The sequence below is a fragment of the Rosa chinensis genome, chromosome 2 (assembly GCF_002994745.2).
Source record: "Rosa chinensis cultivar Old Blush chromosome 2, RchiOBHm-V2, whole genome shotgun sequence".
Taxonomy (NCBI): Eukaryota; Viridiplantae; Streptophyta; class Magnoliopsida; order Rosales; family Rosaceae; genus Rosa; species Rosa chinensis.
The window spans coordinates 83,482,174-83,503,636 of NC_037089.1; the positions used below are offsets into that span (position 1 = coordinate 83,482,174).

Below are 21,463 nucleotides of genomic sequence, written 5' to 3' on the forward strand. Positions count from 1 at the left end.
TCGAATTTTATTCCATGAAAACTTCAATGATGAAATTCAAACTTATCTTAATTGTCGTTATTTAACTCCTCATGAATCTGTATGGAGATTATTTGAATATCCAATTCATCATCGACATCCTGCTGTTCAGAATTTACAAATTCACCTACCTTCAGAACAAAATATTATTTTTAACGAGTTTGAATCTCTTGAATCAGTTATCAAATATAGAGGTACAGAAGATACTATGCTTACTGGATGGTTTAAAGCAAATGAAACTTATCCAGAAGCACGTCAATTAACTTACACAGAATTTCCAACTAAATTTGTCTGGCATAATGACAAAAAAAATTGGGCACCAAGAAAACAATATCAAACTATTGGTCGACTAAGAAATGTACCTCCTGCATCAGGTGAATTATATTTTATGAGATTGTTATTAAATGTTCAGAAAGGTTGTCGCAATTTTGATTCAATAAAAACAATTAATGGTGTTGTACACTCTTCTTATCAAGAAGCATGTCGATCTTTAGGTTTATTGGGTGATGATAAAGAATGGATTGAAGCATTAACAGATTCCTCATACGTAGCAACAGCTTCTGAAATACGGCAACTTTTTGTTACAATAATCTTATTTTGTGATGTGGCAAATCCTCAAATGTTATTTGATTTATATTGGATCAGTATGTCTGATGATATCTTACATAAAGCCAGAAATGAAATTGGAAATCCAAATCATAATACTCACGGAATTGAAGCAGTGGTGAGAACTATTGCTAGGAATAGTTGCCCGCGCTTTGCTGCGGGAGTTATGCTGTTGCAGAGGATGTTGTAGAGGAGTTATGCATATTTAGTCTGAAACTTGTGGACGTTGAAACTTTAATTGATGAAATGAGATATTAAATTTTAAGAATAGAGTAGCAAATAAATAACTGGTATTTTATCAACTTGATTTGTCGGTATTTTATCCACTAATTGCAGTGTAGAAGTGCAGGTTCCGCTAATTGAGACGTATTATTCCGCTTTACTTGGTTGCATGAGATATACTCACGGTGATTCATATGCAATAGACCCAATTTGAGCATAAATAAAATTTTGTGGTGTGTAAAGGAACTAACTTTAACATCTCCAGTCAAAACAACTTAAAAATTCATCATTACAGTATACTGAAAACCAGTTCATGAATCAAAAACATATGCCATTATCAAAAACACATACCAGTATGATCACTTCTATATTTCTTAACTTTACAGAAAACAAATAGATATCTACTTTGAGATTGGTAAGAAATTAAGGAAAAGAAAAGAAAACCGATGTTTTTTAGGAGAAATTTCTATATAGTATATACAGAGACTACCAAAAATATGCAGGGATATAAAATTGTAAGGAGAACTAAAAGCTATCAGATATCGATTTCATTAATGACAAACATTTTACATGTTTACTGCAACATATTTTACAACATTCATATTAATAATCTGTCACTGCCTCTTCCTTTGCAGGAAATAACAAAAACAATTTTCAAAAGTGCTGCATTTCTCAAAGAAAGAGATTTCAGACACAACAATGATAGAAGATCTCTCCTATAACAAACAACATGTGAGAAAAGATCTCAAAGTTCCCAAGTTCAGCACCTTTGTGTGACTAAAAACTTTACAACATGAGTACTGAAGGAGGCTGCTATACACCTACTCATAGCTGATCGAGTTATCACTGTTTCACCCAAAGAAGAAAAAGAAAGATGTTCAACTGCAGTCATCATCCAAAGTTAAAAAATCTTACAGATGGAGAATTTAAGAAATGCTATGAAAACATAATATTAGCTAATGCACACCTCCACATCAAATCAAGAAGAAGTATCTATTTACATCATGAACATCACATTAAACAACACTAAACTACGTGGATATATGCATTTAGCATTTACCAGGCATAAATAGTGATGCATATATTGAAATTGAAAAGTGTAAAATGATGTCCAAGACTGTAAATACTTTATCGTCTGACCTTTGAGTGCCACAGTGTTGGAGGATAATACAAATAAATCAATGATCAAAATCACAGGAAGCCATTCCCAGACCTGTGGAAGGAGTGCTTGAATTAGATTAGACGTGGAGTCTAACCAAGTATACTTAAGGAGAGCATATAGAAAAGAAAAAAAAATTAGAAAAAGAAACCATCAGATTTGCAAATCATACCAGATTCGTAAGAGAACCATGACTTTTTAGAAGCAATTCGTTTTGTATCTTTGGTATACTGATATTGCTTAACCTGTACAGAAACAGTATAAAGAATACATAACCTTTAATTGTCAAGGCAGCAAGACAGCTTTTATATGAATCTGAAGGATGCTGAATTTTCATTTTCTGTCAAAAGCTTATGCATTATATGTTCTTGCAAACGAATTATTTTTCTAAGCTTAACATCAGATGAAAAACAAAACTGCTTGAAGTTTAAAGCACTTTGGTACAGTAAGAAGTAGTAGTACATTTGTTAGCTAGTAGTGCCTGCATGTTGATAAACTGACTTTTCTGTAATGGATATTTGTTTGTAAGAATGATGTAACAACATACTTGGAGCAGCTCTATCAGTATAAACTAAACAAAAGAATATGGATCCGCATGCTACAACTATCTAATAAGCAACATGAATGACATTATCAAAATGCAGAACAATAATCTTGGGAATGTTCTTTTCAAAGATGAATTCCTATTGAATTCATACAGATCTAAAGGATTGTCTCTATGGCAGATAGTGATTTTCAAAATAAAAAGCAGCATTGATATATAAGGCATACAGATTCACAAAACAATAAAGATTAAGGAGTTGACAATTGTCAATATTCAAACGATCTTCTAACCCTGTATTTAACAGAAATGAAATACTAAAACAAACATCCATAAGCAAAACAACAATCTTGCTGTAGATACCTCAGTGAATTAATTGAAAATCGAAGAGCTTCAAAATGAGCAAGAATTCAAAATGGAAGGAATAGTAACAACAGATCTAAAATTGAAGCTGGAAACAGAGAGAGACAAAATAGAAAGAAAGTTGAAAACTGAAAGCAATAGCAAAACATTTTGGATACTGGAACTATTGAAAACTTAAAAGTTGGCTTATTAATTGAGATCAAATTGTATGTATTTAAAATTAATAGATAAATAAAAAACGACAATGATAAAGGAAAAAGACGATAAATGTGGCTGAGTGTTTGTTGTGCTTGAAAGTATCAAATTGAAATGGTTTCATAAGATAAACAGAGAACTGATTGGAAAATATCAGATTGTTACCTTCAAAGTATTGCAGTCGATTACTCAGATGCCAAGTCATGGAAGAAACAAAGTTCCTACAATATGAAAACATTAAATTAATGCCTCAATTCTGGCAGATCAATAAATCCATATAAAGTGACCAATGTAAACTAAATTGAAGAACAAATAGGGATCGAAAACGAACCAAATTGAGGGGTGACTGTCTGCAATTTCGGCAGCTTGGCTTCTTTATTAGAAAACCACTGTTCTGATCACCCTGTTAAATACAATTCAAATGGACATTACATAAACATATACTAAATGAACAAAATTCAGAACTTGGGAGTAGATCGGAGCAGAAAACTGAATAAAAGTAATGATGTGCGGAAGTTGAAAAAATAACCGTAGAAAGACGGTTTGTTTCAAAATCAAGCCTTTTCTATTTGCTTTTGGTATAAGTTTGTTTTCTTAGATTATCAACTAAATCTCAGTTTGGGAGCTGTACAAAACCGAAAGTGTAAATTATGATAGAAATTAAAATTGTTGAAGTAAACAAAGAAGTTTGTAAAGAAATTCAATCAAAATTCAGCTAGAAGTGTTATTCATCTACAGCTAGAGTAATATTCTATGTTCAGAAACTGGAAACTCTTTGATTCAAATCAAAAAATCGATCAGTTGGTTAACATCACAGACTTGAATGAACTTTTTGGCAAATAGACACATAGAAGATTATGTTGACCAAGCCCTCACTGTACCACCCTCAAAATTTGGTATGTAAGTTACACAGTGAGTGCGCATTGTACCACCCTCAACATAGAACTTTTTGACCAAGCCTGGCCCTCATTTAACAAAACAAATATACATATAGAAGATTACTTCTTACCTTAATGTGGTCAACTTGATTCTTGTTGAAGAATCTAAAAGCCTGTTTTAGATAGAAAAACAACAAAAGCAAGGTTGTCATAAGTTCATGATAAACAGAGAACAAAATGTTCCGGAATTAAAAATATATTTGGGCTTTATTATAGGTCATTAGAATTTCTACCATTTATCCGAATATTGTCAAAAATTTGAAGGCGTAGCATAAAACAAAACAACAGGTAACAAATCATACTGGTTGCTAGGTTTACAATGTCATTGTGGCAGAATTAATATCACTTGTGAGCCAGGAGTGACATTAACTCCTTTACCAAATTCGAGTGACTATCTAAGTTTAAATTAAAGATCTTGATGAAACCAATCATGAGCCAAAACCAATAATACAAATTTCAAATTCGATTCCAGAATTCCATTAAGAATCTAACATAATAAAACCATTTACTTTACATACAATAGGATACGTGGTTGCCATACATATTGGCATTTAAATCCTTAAAGATTGGTTCCAGTTTAGGAAGACCCTTTAATAAACTTACCAGCTTTTTGTGGCAGATGAATCCAATTGCCACCAGTTCCATGAGTCCCAAGACTTAGCTTTATCTTCCTCAGGAGACCACTGTCCTTTTTTGACATTAGCTTTGTCACAACATGGAGCTCTTGCCATGGTCAATAGTATAGAAATGAGATGTGATCATCCTAAACTCTTTATAATGAACAAATTGATTATGAAATTACTACAAATTTGACAAAAGTATGGAACCTAAGAATAATAAAAATGCAAAAGAACTTCTATAAGTAGTCTAAAAGTACAAAACCCAGAAGGCATATTAGCAACTAATCCAACCTTATAAGTAGTCTAAGAATAATAAAATGCAAAAGAACTTCCATTCGCAACTCAAACTCGTAAACCAATTGAGCAGCCACACAATTCGTAATGCAGATGTTGAGAATCACTTACCACACTTTCCTCAGCCTCTTTTGGCTGAGATTCTACTCCAAACTCGTTTCTGTCATTGCCTGAAAAAACAAAATCAAGAAAAGCCTTTCAATAACATATACAAATCAATAAAATCTCAATCAATATTAAAATTAAAACCAATTTCCTACTACTTGATATCGTTTACTTTTAGTTAACTATCAAATGTTTTGTATTATCAGGGTATATTGTTGATGTGTCCTAAAAAATTAGTTCCACTTCATGTACCAAATGCGTTGTCAATGCTGCATGAAGAAGTCAGAGAATAAGATCAAATTTAATTCTTGTCATTAGTCACCATTATGTGAGAGACCCTTAAGAACATTAACAGCAGAAACAGATTTCTTGTCATTGATCACCATCATCTGATTTGTTAATAGTCAGATATGTATTAACAAATCTGCAGGAACACACCTTCTCGAAAGTAACTAACCAGAAGTTTTGAAAAAAAAACAAAACAGTAATGTCTCCCGAAGAACTCACCAGAGTCAAATCAGAAAAACACCACTCCAATAATATCTCAACTGAAAAGCCTTAAGCAGATGTTGAGGATAAAGGAAAGCTTGAAAATATAAGCTTCACCCATTTTGAGCTATGTCTAATCAGTTTCCATTCTTAGTATCACAATTCAATCACACACATTATTTTTTCTCCAAAAGTTTGATCTGTGCAGACGTAAATAATCAGAAAATTGAACTAAAGTAATTAAATTGAGCTAATCTTACATGCAGTAAGCAGTGAGGGGCTTCGCAAGCTCAGTGGCCACAATACAGTCCGTCCTCTGTTACTTCACTCAAATCCCATGTATGTGCAGAACAAATGACTAAAATCAAGACAAAGACAAAAAAAAAAGGACATCAAGCCGATAGGTGTGTATGGTAATCGATCACTACACGTGGAAGGTTGGAAGGACTGCACATCTTCTACGAACTAAGCTCCTGGTATTCCTCTTCGCTCTGTTACCCTAACCCAAAGTTACACTGATGTAGATTAGGCAAATACAATTCCTGGATCAGCTTCTCCGATTTCTATTGGGCTATTCTGGGCACGGCGGAAACAAAATCTCCTTTTCTCTCACTCCTCCGCTGCACTCTTCTCTCTCCGCGCGATTCGCTCAAAAAATCCAAAAAGAGGGAGGATTCTAGAACGACAGAAGGGCAGGGCCGTAGTTAACAAAAAATAGAGGGCAAAAGAGTCATTTCATACACCAAATATGAACAGTAAAATAAATAGTGCAGGAGCTTTAGTATATAGTAAATATATATATATATATATATATATATATATATATCCTTGCTTTTGTAGGTTTCATCAGAGCCTGATGATTGCTACTGGTACTACTACAGTCGCCACCGTAGCAGCCAGTGCCTCCACAGGCGCCACCCCTCACCTCCACCTCCACCTCGGGTAAATTTACTACCTTATATGCATTCATAGCATGTTGAAAGTTATTTATTAGTTTTTTCTTACGTGATTAACGTTTGCAACAAAACGTACTAAGGAGAACACATAGATCCGGATCTAATATTCGGGAGCCTATGTTTCTTGAAATCGGGTCGGAGTTTGATCCCATTTTTGAATCGATAATGAAGTTGGTTGATTATAAATCCTGAAGTTACTTTGTTAGCACTAAGTTGAATATTTTAACATTATTCAGAGAATCTTTCCCGGTCATGGACCACGAGTACTTCCACCTCGACAACAGCCAAAGAGAGCACCGGCACCGGCTCCAGTGAACTCACCGGCCCCAGCTCCCCCATCCCGAGGGAATTATGCACCGGCTCCGGCACCCCAAGAGAATACACCGGCTCCGACACCCGGAGGAAATGCACCGGCTCATGCACCCAGAGGGAGTGCACCGGCTCCTGCACCACAAGTGAAACCACCGGCTCCTACACCTGGAGTTACACCAACTCCCCCACCCCCTATACCTGCTCCATACCCGGTAAAGTCCCATTCATAAACAACTGCATCTAATGCATTATGTGTCAAAAGTTGGCGAAAACTCTTGAAAATATAATAGTCTGTAGACTCTGTACATAATTTGTTCACTGCTAGAATGTTTGGATAATGATATATTTCAATTCTCAACACAGACGCCTTCAAAAAAGAATGATTCTTCAGACAACGAAGTCATTAAAGAACTGTTATCCTTGATCGGTCCTGGTGCTCTCCTTGCAAGTGGTCTCGCTGGCGATGGTGCCGCTGGCGAAGCCGGATCAGAAGCTGTAGCTGCAGAGGTCCTTAAAGAACTCTTAGATCAATATTGTAATATGATGAAAAATTGACTTACAAGAAGCTCATAGAGTCATAGTGAAATAATCTATTGAATAAATTATCACCGTTTGACGATATAAGATATTCAACGGAGTCTTAGACTACAATATTGGTAAGGGTGCTCCCCTAATGCAGATTATTAAGAATTCTTCGGGAAAGAGTTAATGAGTAACATTGGTAATCACCCCGCCCTTTGGTACTTAAGATCGGCCATTTGATTTACAGTAACTGCCTTAGTACTCATGTTATTCGGATAATTAATTACCTAGTACAAACTCAAATATGAATGTATAGTATGACAATTATGAATCGGTTTCTGCTTCTTCTTATTCTGTGCCAAAACAAAAGATAAAATATGGATCTTTTGGAGCTAGCGGGGTGGTAAGCGCCTCAGTTGGTTCGCAAATATGAAAGTAATTCGTTTGATTTTTCATGAGAAGGGAAAATAAAATCTCCCGTAATCTTTTCTTTCATGTGTTTGATAACATAAGGATTGAACCATCTTTTTTTGGAATCCGGCCTAATCCCAAAAAAAAAAAAAGTATATTTGAATTGGATTGCTAACACAATAGCGCGCGCGCGCGCCCAGAATGCAGCAGACGCATATGAAGCAACTGGTCTACACCAGAATCCAAGCATGGAAGCGGTGCATGTCTTTAGCCCAACGCTGCACCAACATGCGCACCCTCAAACCCACCCACGCCGTCTTCATCACCCACGGCCTCCACCTCAACAACTACGCCGTCAGCAAACTCATCGCCTTCTGCGCCCTCTCCGACTCCGGCAATATCCGATACGCCTCTCTCCTCTTCAACCAAGTCCAGACCCCCAACACCTACATGTACAACACCCTGATCAGAGCCCACTCCACCAGCTCCGAGCCTTATCTGGCCATGCATTACTTCCGTCTTATGTTAAACCAGAGCGACTTAGAACCCGATAATTTTACGTTTCATTTCGTCATCTTGGGTTGTGTGAATTGCGCTTGGATTGTTCCGGGGAGGCAGATTCATAGTTGGGTGGTCAAGAATGGGATGGTTATAGTGGATGCTCATGTTCAGACTGCGCTTGTGAGGTTGTATGTGGAATGCAGGGTTTTAGGGGATGCACACATGGTGTTCGATGAAATTTCTGAGAGAGATATGATACAGTGGAATGTGATCATGAATGGGTATGTGAAGTGCGGCTTGGCTTCTGAGGCTTTGAGGGTTTTTCGGGATATGTTGGTGCGTGGGTTTGAGCCTGATGATTTTTGTGTGGCTACGGGGCTCGCGGCGTGTGCTCATTTGGGGGCTCTTTGGCAGGGGAAGTGGATTCATGAGTATGTTAGAAAGAGGAAAGGGTTGGATTCGGATGTGTTTATTGGGACGGCACTTGTTGATATGTATGCCAAGTGTGGTTGTATTGATTTGGCTGTGGAGGTGTTTGAGGGAATGGCGAAAAGGAATGTGGTGTCGTGGTCAGCAATGATTGGAGCGTTTGGTGTGCATGGTTATGCGGCAGAAGCAATTTCTTGCTTGGAGAGAATGCAGGTAGATGATGGAATCAAGCCTGATGGTGTTGTCCTTCTTGGAGTTCTGATGGCCTGTACTCATGGAGGATTGCTTGAGAAGGGCAAGGCCCTGTTGGACAACATGAAAGCTCAATATGGGATTGTGCCCAAACACGAGCATTATAGTTGTGTTATAGACCTGCTGTGTAAAGCAGGTCGATTAAGTGATGCATTTGAGCTTATTAGAAGAATGCCCATGAAGCCGCTTGCTTCTGTGTGGGGTGCTTTATTGAGTGGGTGCAGTATCCATAATAATGTAGATCTTGCAGAGATTGCTGTCGAACAACTTCTACAGCTAGCAAATGATGACAGGGGAGAAGAAGTCGGTGCTTATGTTCAGTTATCAAACATTTATTTAGGTGCCCGGAGAAGTGAAGATGCACTTAGGATAAGGAAGATGATTGGTGAAAAAGGAATCAAGAAGACACCAGGCTGCAGCATGCTAGAGGTGGATGGGAAGGTTAATGAGTTTGTTTCAGGAGATGTATCCCATTCACATTGTGTTCAGATTTGTACAATGTTGGATCTAATATCTGCTGACTCATTTCAGGAACTGTAAAATTAGTTATACAGATATAAAAGAACTTTAGCTGTAGTTACTTAGTTATTCATTGTATTCAGGGATTCATTTTTGCCATACAATCGTGCTTCTTCTTCAACATCTCGAAAACTCTTAGTTTTGTTGGTTCCTGACATTCTCAGGACCCCTTCTACATTAGTTGAAGGTTCTGGTATATACTTCAGTAGCAACAATTCTGGTTGCAAATTTTCGACAACAATGACTACTCATGGTTAACATTATAAACTTGAAAGTGACATTACGAAGCATAGAATTGAACTAAAATTAGGTGCTAAATGAGGTTTGTCTTATATGCTCTACTTGTCTGATAAATTAGGTGGGAAGGATTTTGCAGAAAAGATGTGCTACTTCTAGATGTAGCGGTGTATATGAACAAGTTACTAATCCATCTGCCTCACCATTTACACGGTATGAAGCTGAGCCTACAAAATAAGCGGGTATCATTCTGTTGTTCTTGACAACTAGTGTGAATTCAGTCCGGTGATGATTCAGATCCTGTGAAGGGCACAAGACAATCAATGTTAAACCAACTTCAATATAAGAGGAAACCTCAAGGTACATAAATTTTTGTTGTACTATTGCTAGTTATGTGATCTATTTTCGGTTCAGATATGTTGTGAAGAAAAAGATAAGCTTGCGGTTCTCTGTCGTTTCAAAGGGTGAAGCTGCAGGTAGACATAAATATCTAGCTTATATCTGTAAGGGAAGACCAGACATAGCAAGGTTTTGTTAAGACCTTGAAAATGTCTAACCTTCGGTCAAGGAGGGAACCACCACAACATGCATATCATGGTTGTTTGGAGGAAGATGTAAGCGAAGTGGGTAAAGTTGGCCATTCAGTGGATTGCGTGAACATACTTCAAATTCCTCGAGCCCTGTCTCTTCCTTCAACCTTTTCTTCAACGCCTCTACCTCACTACCTTTGAATGAAAAGGAAACACTTTCTGTTCCATCGTCATGGGCTTCTCCTTTGTCATCTGCTACATGATAGAAGATCATTCTTCCATTGTTCCTTGGCGAACCATGATCAATTGACTTCCTTGACTACATTTAAAGAATGAACAACAACCATCAACTCCATAAAATTTATCCCCACACATAATATAGACAAAATAGAGTCATCTTGTTACTGAAAATTACAAACCTCTTTTTGGAGAAGTTGGGGAGACCTAAGCTCAATCTTAGTCGGAGAGCTCGATTCTGAAATCTCTATAGGTAATTCAGGTGGTGGAGAAGTAGGGGGTTGTGCCACTGTAGGAGGGGATTGTGGCGCTGCAAGAGGGGACTGTGGCTTTGCAGGAGGTGATTGTGCCCTTGCAGGTGGGGATTGTGCCCTTGCAGGAGTGGGCTGTGCCGCAGCCATTGATGGATGTTCTGGAGAATCACGTTTAAGCTCCACAACATCTATATCCCACAAAACCCAATCCTGTCTTGCAGATCTATGAGGGACATCATGGGTGATGGAGTTTCTCCAAGGTGGTACACCGCCATTTGCACGCAAGAATTGACCATAGGGTGTCTTGAGCTTAATCCGGTATCCCTCCCTTACAGGCTCCCATTCCAAAGAAGAATCGAGTCTCTTTGGCAGGGTTTGTAGGACTTTCTTGCCTCTCAATCCTAGACGGAATGGCATGTTAGAAGCTGTTAAGTATTTTCCATAACAGCTTTTCAAACGTAAAGCTGTTCCACTTTGGACAATCTCCACTGTCCATGTAGCATTCCTCGCCGTTCCATCACGATCTTGGCACACAGTCTCTTGATCATCCTCTGCTAATAGATATTTTTCATGGTGGCTTCGCAATCGTACCACTCTAGCTCTTTTGAAAAACTCCATAGCGTGGTGGTCGCATTAACATTAATCCGTAACTGTAATTAGGCACAGAACAACAAAGATCGAACTTAGAGACATATAATTGTCTGAATCAAATGTAAGAATGATGTGAAATTCAATGGAAGAATTGGAAGCTGTGGCGGATGTGTTAACTTGTTAATGGCCGGAAGGTATTGGAGGCAGAGGTGACCAAAGATTGAGGAAGTTGAGGAAAAACTGTGAGGGGGATATATTAAGGCTAGGGATGGTTATTGTTTAATAAGGAAATGAAAAATTAGTTTAAAAGCAACTGCTGGAAATAGGGAGGAGGTGGTTTTGTACGGATAAGGCGACTGATTCCATTGTTTATGCATGGGATTGTCCCGTAATACATATGGAATTCATCTAATTAAATCCACCAACCAAACAACCTTTTAAGGTTAAAATTTAAAATCTCAACATATACCCTAATTCAAAAAAAAAAAAAAAAAAACAACTTCTTACTGACATACGCGTTAGCATGTGTTGAGAGGCTGGTATTTAGTAAAAAAAAATCTCTAGGAGTCCCTATGGGGATATTTGAAGTTTAAATTGTTACTTAAAATACCCAACTAAAAATCGAGAGGTGTTTGTCATACGAAAGGCTACTGCTGTACTTTGAAGAATTTTTATAATTTGTATCATTTTGTCTCCATTTTTTATGTTGATAATTTTTTTTTCTTCAATTGAACAAAGAAAACCAACAAAACCACAAACTAAAACTACGAGCATATCCGCCCCCAGAAAGATCAAATTGGAAGGCGAAGCTCAAGAATAAGGGCAATTGATGCTGCCAAAGGACATCAATAGGAGTAGGGTGACATAAATTACCTAAACTGTTAGCCATAAAATTGACTTTCCTCCAAACATGGCAAAAGGAGATGTGAGAAAATCTCTAAGCTAAAGCTTGGACAAAAGGAATTTGCTCCGTCATGGAACTTCAATACGACCAGTTAGCGTATCAAGATTTAAGAGTCTTCTTCAACAATCAAGGACTAGGAAGTGAAAGTGGAGAGCCTCTGCCATAAGGATATCCATATGACCAAGATTCTTGCTCATAGCAATGAAAGGCTGGCTAGAAGAATCACGAACAACATACAAAACCGGCAGTAGCTAGCCTGATGAGTGGAATAAATTTTTCTTTCATAGCTTCCTTCTGATAATTTTACCATTGATAAATGAATAGTGATTGTTTCTATTATCGTTGTCAATATGAAGGACGGACGCAACTGGTAGTTTTGCTGTGGTTGTTGCTTTAATGGAATAAATCAAATGTTTTGACATCATTCTATGCACAGTCATAGTGTTTCAATTCTATGGTTCACATGAACATTGCAGTTTTTTTTTTCTTTGAATAATGCATGCAAGAGACAATTAATTAGGTTCTTTTTGTAAGAATGTAATTAAGAAGTTGAGTTTGATATGTTGTTTAGATCGAAGAGGACGATGGCGTGAACAAATCGATGTGTAAATAAACTGCCTACCAATCTACATCTTCACCCTTCATTATTGGGATGAGGCAGAGGCTGGATTTGAGATTTTGAGATGTTTATTTAAATATTAAAAAAATTAATGTAGCAGTAGCACTATCTTCAACAAACAACTCTCACCCCGATCGTACATGCATTGTCATAGCATTTTAAATACGTAGACAGAAAACTGGGACTATTTCTTATCGGAAAAATATTGGACTTTAGGCGGCCGCCTCTTCTGACTCACCTTAACTGTTACTTTCGATTTAATCGAAGATATTTTATCAGAAATGCGAGTAACATTTTCTTTAACTTCTTTGCGAATTTTGCCCCGTTTTCCTAAAGGCATTTTAATGTCTCCCGGTGGAGATCTGGGTTCTTCTGATTGTGAAGATTCTGCGTCATCATTTGTTGTATCATCTTCTGAACGCATCTCTAAGACATCTACATCCCATAGAATCCAATCCTGCCTCACAGTTTTTTGAGGGGCGTCATGCGTGATCGAATTTCTCAAAGGTGGAACGCCCCCATTGGCGCACAAGAATTGACCGTAGGGCGTCCTGAGCCTGACCTGATATCCATCACTTACAGGCTCCCATTCCAGAGAAGAATCCAATCTCCTTGGCTTGGTTTGCAGGACTTTGTTAATGCCTCTCAAGCCTGGTTTGAATGGCAAGCTTGACGCCTTTAGGTATTTTCCGTAACAGCTTTTGAAACGCAGAGTGTCTGCATGGTTAACAAACTCCACTGTCCATCTAGCATTGGTGGCTGTTCCATCCTTATCTTGTGTTACAGTCTCTCCATCTTCATTTGCTGATAGATATTTGTCATGGTGGCTTCGTAACCGTACCACTTTGGCATTTCTGAAAAATTCCATGTCCGACGCGCTCTGAAACAATAACATGATATGTTTGAACAAGATTACTATTGAAAATGAGTGATTTGTGTTTGGAATTTTGAATCTTGTTTGTATATATTTACCTTCCTTGCACTGGTACCAGAATTATATGAAGCAAATCAGTGAGTTGCGTGATGTTCTTATATGCATGCAATAATTGGAAATTAAGGTAGGATGTGTTTGTTAATGTGGAGTAGGAGAGGCAAATGACCAGTGCCCTCGAGCGCAGCTGAACCCTAAGCTGAACGCTGAGGACACGTCCAAAAACCGGAGGAGAACGACTCCGAACTCAATTTGGTTTCATTTTGAGATTGTCCAAGAAAAGGAAAGACATTTACCACAAAAATAGATATCCTACGGATATGGTGGAAGCTGCTCTGACCAACGCTCTTATAAGGTGATGCCACATGTGAAAAAAAAAAAAAAAAAAACTGAAACTGTTATGGAGATGTATTGACACATGGTTGATATTTATATATTTTTTTTATGACAACACATGGTTAATATTAGATAGCAAAGTATAGGAAAACGCAAATGCTGGAAGTCGAGAGGTGGTTGGCTTAGATCAATTGGGATTGGATCGATGCAGAGTGGATTGGGCCGAGTTGGATTGGCGTGATATCGGAGATTGACTGGCGGCCTCGAATCCGTGGTGGCGCGGGGTAGTTCGGATCGGATTTGGTTCTTCATGGATCAGAGGCAGTTTCATCCTCCTTCAGTGGTGCCCAATCTGGGGTGGTAGGTGGCACGATCCGAGTTTGGTCTCTGGATCCAATATGGGGAGGGATCTGATCTGAGCAGTTTTGGGCGCGTTTTGGATTAGATTTGCTGTGGTCGTGGTGGCATGAACGGGTATGGTAGTCATGGGTGGCGGATCTGGCAGGGCAAGGTAGTCTGTGGTCCGTTGGCAGTGGGGGTTTTGAGCCAAGTTCGACCTGCTAGTGGAGCTTCTCCTGATTGGGCCTCAGCTTGCGGTGTTTGGGCAGAGGCTTGTTACTAGGCTAGATGGAGTTTGGGCCTGGGTCTGTGCTTGGGCTCAGGTCCCAAACTGTGTTAATTTTATGTTATTTGCATGTTAAAATTAGGATTTGGTTTCTTTTGTTTTGTTTTTCAGCAATAAGTTACTATTAAGGTTTTGTTTTAAGGTTAGATGTTGGGTCGGGTGTACTGCAATTTTGGCATAGACAATCTTCTATCGGCGGTCTAGCGGTCGTTCCTGTTCTGGAGTTAGGTCAGCAGTGGTGGCGAAAATGTCTGGCAGTGGCATACTGGCATAGACAATCATTCTTGGCCTTCTAGTGGGATTGCTCCTGTCTGCTATCGAGTCGGAGGTGATGGCGATTTGGAGCATTTGTGGATTGACGGTGTTGACACATTAAGGTGGTCATGGTCTTGGGTTTAATTTAGTCTCAGGTCTGATGGTCCAGCATTTATTTTTGGTCGTATTCGAAGTCACGACTAGTGTAGATCGACTTGGTCGATCAAAGGCAGGTCAGGAGGACTCTGGGTGGCGAGTTAGTGTTGACAAAGTTGTGTATCAAGAATTTACTGCGCCTGCGCATCTTGTCTTTGCCTACTGTTATAGTGCAAGTTAAATCTGTAGTTGAGTCGGGGCCTTGTTGGCTCCGTTAGTCAGTCATTTTGGAGTTCCAGTGTGAAGTCCAGTGGTCATTTCTGTGTATGAGATGATGTCAAAACTCATTGTATCTAGTTCATTATTAATGAAGTTTTTTCTTGATAAAAAAAAAAAAAAGTTTCAACATTAGTCAAAGTAGTTGCCTAGTTGGTGCCATATTTATTCTAAGAGAGACCCTCTCTAAATATAGACATTCACTCATGAGTTTTATATCTAATCCTAATGTTTGGTTCACACACTAGCTCAATACATGGATATGCAGCCTAAATTCAACCCAAATTTGGTGAGGTTGTTCCTGTGTGATTTCATTCTTAGGATTACCAAAATCACAAAGAACATATGATTTCACACAAGACACAACTGAATCTATTTCCATAAATAATATATAATTTATACTCATCAAAAAACAAAGACCATATAAAATTGATTACATATTATTTATTTTTAAATTAATTGCATGTAACTGTTTTAAGACACGCCAATTTTTAAAAGTACGTAGAGAATACGAATATACACTCGAACACTCTGTAAACTAATCCAAAAGGCTGCTTTTAGTTTTGGTTTTTAGATTGTATGGTGAAGGTCTTCATAATGTTTCGCCAAGAATGAAAAGCATTGAGATCTGGGCCAAATTAATTTGTTTGCCATATATACGTACAAATTAAGATTGTTTTGATCCTTTCTCATCATAAACTGTTGGACAAGTACACATGGAAAAGCAAGAGTATAGATCATTGGTTCTAACAACTCCACGGCCTATTTTTCTCTCTTTACTATCTGAATTTTGTTTCGGGGGCGACCATGTCACGTCAATCTCCGACGGAGCGTCCGGTTGTTGCGAATCACCATCATTCGTTTCATCACCATCCGGCTTTGTTTTCTTCGGTGGGGCCGGAAGTTGATCCATGGCTATCTCCACCACGTCCACATCCCACAACCCCCATACCTTTGCCCCGCTCCGGTGAGCAGTATCATGCGTGATGGAGTTGCGCCACGGTGGCACACCCCCATTGGCTCTCAAAAACTGGCCATGGCCTGCCATCTTCAGCCTCACCTTGAACCCTTCTCTGATTGGCTCCCACTCAACGGTCGAATCCAACGTCTCTGGCAACGTCTGCACCACTTTCTTGCTCTTCATTCCCAGTCGTCCTGGCGTGTTTGACGCCGTTAAGTACTTTCCATAACAGCTCTTCAGACGTATGGCTGTTCCGCTCTCGTTGATCTCCACCTTCCATCTTGCGTTCCTCACGTGTCCCTCACGCTCTTGCCAAACGGACTCTTCGTCGTCGCCGGCTAATAGGTACTTGTTGTGGTGGCTCCGGAAACGTACGACCTTGGCTTTTTGAAAAACTCCATAACAAAAACCTGGGCCCTAATCTGTCCTCCAAAACAACGATGATGAAGGCTATTAGGTCAGAGACTTGTGAGAGACGAAACTATAATCCTTACTTTTGGCGACAAAACATTTCTTTAGTGAGGAAATCTTTACTCTCAACGAGAAAGTATTTCCTCGCCTAAAAGGCGATTTCTTGTAACTGTTTTTTCTTTTTCGTGCGGAGAAAATAGTTATGCCTTTAGCCGGAACGGAAGTAGAAATTCTGGTTATTTTTGGAACGGAAGTAGAAATTCTGGTTATTTTTGGAACGGAAGAAAGGGCAAATTAGGGTGGTCAAATTGAGGTGGTGGGGGTTGAAGATGAAAGAATGGTTATGATGGATTAATAATGAAATGAACACGCGTCTTTTCATATATATGGGGTTAGACTCGGGTGTGACAACTAGTTAACAACTAATTACAACGTATAGAAATTTGTGGTTCTCAGATCTTTTAACTTAGGATTTTTCTATTTAGACCCAGCAAATTTCTAAGTATACCCAGCATTTTAAATTTATTTTTGTTGTAGAGAAACTGAATTTGAGAGGAATTTGTTGTGTATTCTCATTGATAATAGGGGCCTCTTTATATAGAGGATTACAATGCATAGAATCTCAATCATACAAGGAAAGTAATCGTACATTGAATATGAATCTAAATCCTTCTAATTTAACCCTATTACCACTAGAGCAAGTAACCTAGAGTTTGGGCCAAACACAAACTAGGGTTTTACTTGAACACTTCCCCTTGTGTTGCCCAAACGCGGTGCTTCTCTCGTTGCCTCTTTAAAAACCTTGCTGAGTAACAAAAACCCAGTGGGACAAAAATAACCTCGGTCGAAGGGGAAAAAGAGCACAACAGACCCTTCACGTTTCAAGGTGAACATGTAGACATCTCCCCCTGATGTTTGCGTCTCCCCCTGATGACTACGATCATGTGAGTTCAGATAATTTCCGCAAGCCAATTCTTGCCACATGTTTCTCGAACGTGGATTTGGGCAATAACTTAGTAAACAAGTCTGCCACATTATCCTCATATCGAACCTAGTTCACTTTGGTATTTGAGGAGAGTCTGTTGTTGCTGATTATGCTTGGTGGTGTTGCTTTTGATGTAGCCTCGCTTCATTTGTTCAAAACGAACAACATTATCCTAAATGCTCGTAGGCTCATCTTGTGGTAGACTTCAAACCACAATTTGTTCGAACATGCGTGATTATGGATCCAATCCATAAACATTCACGAATCACTTCGTGAAGAGCAATAATCTCTGCATGGTTCGAAGATATAGCGACGGTCTGTTATGTAGACTTCCAAGATATCACGGTCTTTTCCCATGGTGAACACTTAACCAGTTTGGGAGCGACCTTTGTGTGGGTCAGAGAGGTACCCAACATTAGCAAAACCTTCCAAAACACTTATATCTTTTTGGGATGGGGGTAGAGAACGCAGGCCAGTGTTGGCGGCGTTTCTGGTGTGTGATGGGTCTGAATCCATCTTCTCTCTGTAGGGATAGAACAAGCCCATATCAATCATACATCTCAAGTACTGAAAGATATCTTTTACACCTATCAAAAAGGGCGTCGCGTTGGCGCAGAGCTATACCTTAGTTAACAAGTTCACTGCAAACGAGATGTCTTGTCCTGTGCATTGAGCTAAGTACAATAATGCGCCTATTGTACTCAAGTAAGACACTTCTGCCTCTAGCACATCTTCGTCGTCATCCTTCAGACGAAGAGGATCATTTTCAGGATCAAGACTACGGACGATCATGGGGGTGCTTGAAGGTTTGACCTTGTCAAAATGCCTAAGCATCAATCGACATTATGCTCAAGTTCCAAACTGAGACATAATCCTGTTCTCCCATAATCCTTCATCTCAAAATCGGATTTCAAGTGTTCAGCGGTTTCCCTTAACTCTTTAAAGGCTTCTAATGAAGATCATCTCCAATATGAACCGTGATGGAATCCGAAACTTGTTATGGAAACGCGTGGGCATATCCCTTCCCAATCAAGTAGTCATTTTAGCGAGCGTTTCAACCTCATTGTAAACACGCTCCATGGTCTAGAGCCACTTGACTTGGGTAAATGAAGTTCACCATGAACCTTCATGTATATTCCGTATCTAGATCCCTATAGAGATACATAGTAACCACATTTGTAAGCTGCATAATTAGTTATTCAGAAACTACCAAACTAATAGGGTAGTGCAGTGCAATGACATCCATTACGAGAGAATATGTCTCATCGTAGTCGATTCCATGACGTTTTATGAGAAGCCTTGCGCCATAAGGTGAGATTGCCATCTCTTTTTCTCATCACGCTTTCTAACAAAGACCCATTAGTCAATGGGTTTTATGTGAGGATGTGTTGGCATCACTGTCTCAAAGACCTTCCTCTTCGTTAGAGAATCCAACTTAACCTAGATCGCATCTTTCTATTTAGGCCAAATTTCTCTACGTTGGCATTCATTCATCAATGAAGCGTGGTTCGATATCATCGGACTCAATAAACTCATGCACAACGAAATGTGCAACTACATCATCAATTATAATGGAGTTTCTATCCCACGTCTCATGTACACTAGTGTAATTTTCATAGAGTTCTATATTCTCAGGAATATGTTCTGACGTTGAGGCGTCCCCCAACGATAACCATAACCCGGAAGATACTCATGTGACGGATTTTGAATCTTGATGATCAAAGGATTGGAATGTGCCAAAGTATCCTTCGAACCAATGGGCCTCCTACGCATCCTAGCTAGGGCCATGACCTGTAACGCCAGAGTTCCACACTATTTGGCGTTGGCGCCATGCCTACCTCCGTGTAGGGTGGCGCTACGTCCTCTCGTAGGGACGTCCTTCCTTGCAGGCTTGTTTGCAGCATATTTGTGTGATCTCATCACTTTAACAGGGATCGAGATGAGATATAGTGGGGACAGGCCACGACAATCCCTGTCGTTCCTGCTAAACATTCGTGTTCTTATCTCCCTCTAACGACGGGAAGACAGTCTCATCAAAGTGACAACCAGTAAATCTAGCGGTAATGAGATTGCCTTGCAAGGGCATTAAGTGGCGGACGATTGTTAGAGTCTCAAATCCAACTTAGTTGCCGATTCGTCTGTAAGGACCCATCATAGAGCACTATGGCGGCGCAATTGGCACATAAATGGCTCACTCAAATACGCGTAAGTACGATATTTGTACCTAGTCACTAGCTGTAATGCAGAGGTACATTGAGTGGCGGTGGGTCGTAGACGAATTAGCATAGCTACATGCAATATTGCATTACCCCAAGCGGATATAAGGAGATTGGTGCGCATTACCAATGTCCGGACTATCATCGTAGTCATTTTCGCAAGACCATTTGGGTGTGTACATGGGAACATGATGTCCAACATTAGTCCCATTGCAATATCCATCGAAAGTCTTTCGATGTAAACTCTCTAGCATAGTCAAATCCAATTGACTGAATAGGATGATCTGAGGAGTGAGCCCGCTGTCATATGATATGTGCTAGGAGTGTAGCATAAGCAGCATTTATAGGTGGACAATGGCACAACACGTGACCAGCGTGTTTGCGTGTCAACCAACATCATGAAATATTTAAGCGTCCGCAAGTTGGTTGAATCAATCCACAGAATCCCCATGGATTCTATGTAAGAACAAAATGAGTATATTCATTTCCTTTGCATAGGACGGTCTTAGTCCTAATTTCCCTAAGGAACGGGCTTTGTAAAACGAGCGAGAGGCTGTAGAAGTAACCAATGAGAATTTTGGTTAGGCCTGAGCGTCTGAAACGCTATTTGAAGCAAGTTGGTGATTGCAACATCACCTGGGGCGCCATCACAATGATGGACGTTATCCATGGCGTTATGGATATGGACTGCGCCAACCCTAGGCTAGTGGTGGACGGAGGTGGTACACTAGGCAGCTACGTCGGTCACAATTAGTCCAAAAATCAACTTTTGATTCATGCTTCGTTTCGCTCGAAAGAAATGATGTCCATGTGAAGTCTTTAGTAGACGGATCATCATATCAGGACCAGGATGACATATCCTGTCGTGACAAAGCCAATATGTGTCTAAATCCATATGTGTCTAAATCCAAGAGATCTTCTCTCATAACTTTTATTGGATTAATAGCTCGAATAGTGACATATAGTCCACTAGAGAGACACATAAACTTCTCTAAGATGCCCCTTTGTTCGCAATCATTAGAGTTATTGCAAAGGAACTCATTTTCGTTCTCTACATGCATTTTCGCATGGAATCCTTTTGCTATTCATAGGTGCGATTGGCCCTAGGAGCATAGAGAGTTTCTACCACAGTAATTAAGGTGCCATTTGGCAAGTGGAACTTGGGGTATTCCATGTCCTTGAATTAATATTAATGGCCCAGCCATCGTAGTCACAAAAGTCATATGCTCATAATCAAAATGGAGTCATAAAAAACTTGAAATTTTATTCATAAGCCAACAGAGTTACATGTTTGCCTTTTTGACTAAACAAAATCTAATCCAAAATGATAGCTAATGCAAAACAATGGTAGTCGTCTAACTTCTTTCAGTAATTCAAAAATAAATGTGACCAGGTGAGTAGAGAGATGTTGGTGGAGCAAGGCTCGCTTAAGTACCACTAATCTCAGAACCTTCCTAGACATCACACTTATTTTGAGTGAGCCTACTTTGAAGAAAAGCTAAACCATTGGCATTTACTACAAAAATATATGGCAATTGCCTATTATA

At 39.2% G+C, this 21,463-nt stretch overlaps 4 protein-coding genes and 2 long non-coding RNA genes across 8 annotated transcripts; 2 read left to right on the forward strand and 4 right to left on the reverse strand.

Annotated features, from left to right (window-relative positions):
* Positions 1-1,359: 1,359 nt before the first annotated feature.
* Positions 1,360-6,207, reverse strand: LOC112185685. 3 transcript variants are annotated; one of them, XR_002930387.2, is made up of 9 exons: positions 5,811-6,207; positions 5,068-5,126; positions 4,646-4,765; positions 4,114-4,155; positions 3,436-3,507; positions 3,270-3,325; positions 2,178-2,250; positions 1,987-2,059; positions 1,360-1,692 (listed from the first exon to the last, which is right to left on the reverse strand). It is a non-coding gene; the product is annotated as an uncharacterized LOC112185685 (long non-coding RNA). The 3 variants fall into 3 exon arrangements; XR_005807669.1 differs by having other exon boundaries at positions 1,360-1,728; XR_005807668.1 differs by having other exon boundaries at positions 1,360-2,059.
* Positions 6,208-6,399: 192 nt separating this feature from the next.
* On the forward strand, positions 6,400-7,511 carry LOC121051510. Its single transcript, XR_005805939.1, has 3 exons — positions 6,400-6,492; positions 6,743-7,030; positions 7,182-7,511. It is a non-coding gene; the product is annotated as an uncharacterized LOC121051510 (long non-coding RNA).
* Positions 7,512-7,743: 232 nt separating this feature from the next.
* Positions 7,744-9,575, forward strand: LOC112185357 (pentatricopeptide repeat-containing protein At3g28660). Its single transcript, XM_024323597.2, has one exon. The coding sequence runs from the start codon at positions 7,953-7,955 to the stop codon at positions 9,471-9,473; it is 1,521 nt and encodes a 506-aa protein (XP_024179365.1). The 5' UTR covers positions 7,744-7,952; the 3' UTR covers positions 9,474-9,575.
* Positions 9,576-9,758: 183 nt separating this feature from the next.
* Positions 9,759-11,549, reverse strand: LOC112185358. Its single transcript, XM_024323599.2, has 3 exons — positions 10,639-11,549; positions 10,247-10,538; positions 9,759-9,989 (listed from the first exon to the last, which is right to left on the reverse strand). Exons 1-3 carry the CDS (start codon positions 11,326-11,328, stop codon positions 9,967-9,969), a joined length of 1,005 nt encoding a protein of 334 aa, XP_024179367.1. The 5' UTR covers positions 11,329-11,549; the 3' UTR covers positions 9,759-9,966.
* Positions 11,550-12,842: 1,293 nt separating this feature from the next.
* On the reverse strand, positions 12,843-14,027 carry LOC112185228. The gene is made up of 2 exons (XM_024323431.2): positions 13,797-14,027; positions 12,843-13,704 (listed from the first exon to the last, which is right to left on the reverse strand). The coding sequence occupies exon 2, from the start codon at positions 13,690-13,692 to the stop codon at positions 13,009-13,011; it is 684 nt and encodes a 227-aa protein (XP_024179199.2). The 5' UTR covers positions 13,693-13,704; positions 13,797-14,027; the 3' UTR covers positions 12,843-13,008.
* A 1,945-nt stretch (positions 14,028-15,972) lies between these two features.
* Positions 15,973-16,992, reverse strand: LOC112185229. Its single transcript, XM_024323432.2, has one exon. It carries the CDS (start codon positions 16,485-16,487, stop codon positions 16,011-16,013), a length of 477 nt encoding a protein of 158 aa, XP_024179200.2. The 5' UTR covers positions 16,488-16,992; the 3' UTR covers positions 15,973-16,010.
* Between the last annotated feature and the right edge of the window lie 4,471 nt (positions 16,993-21,463).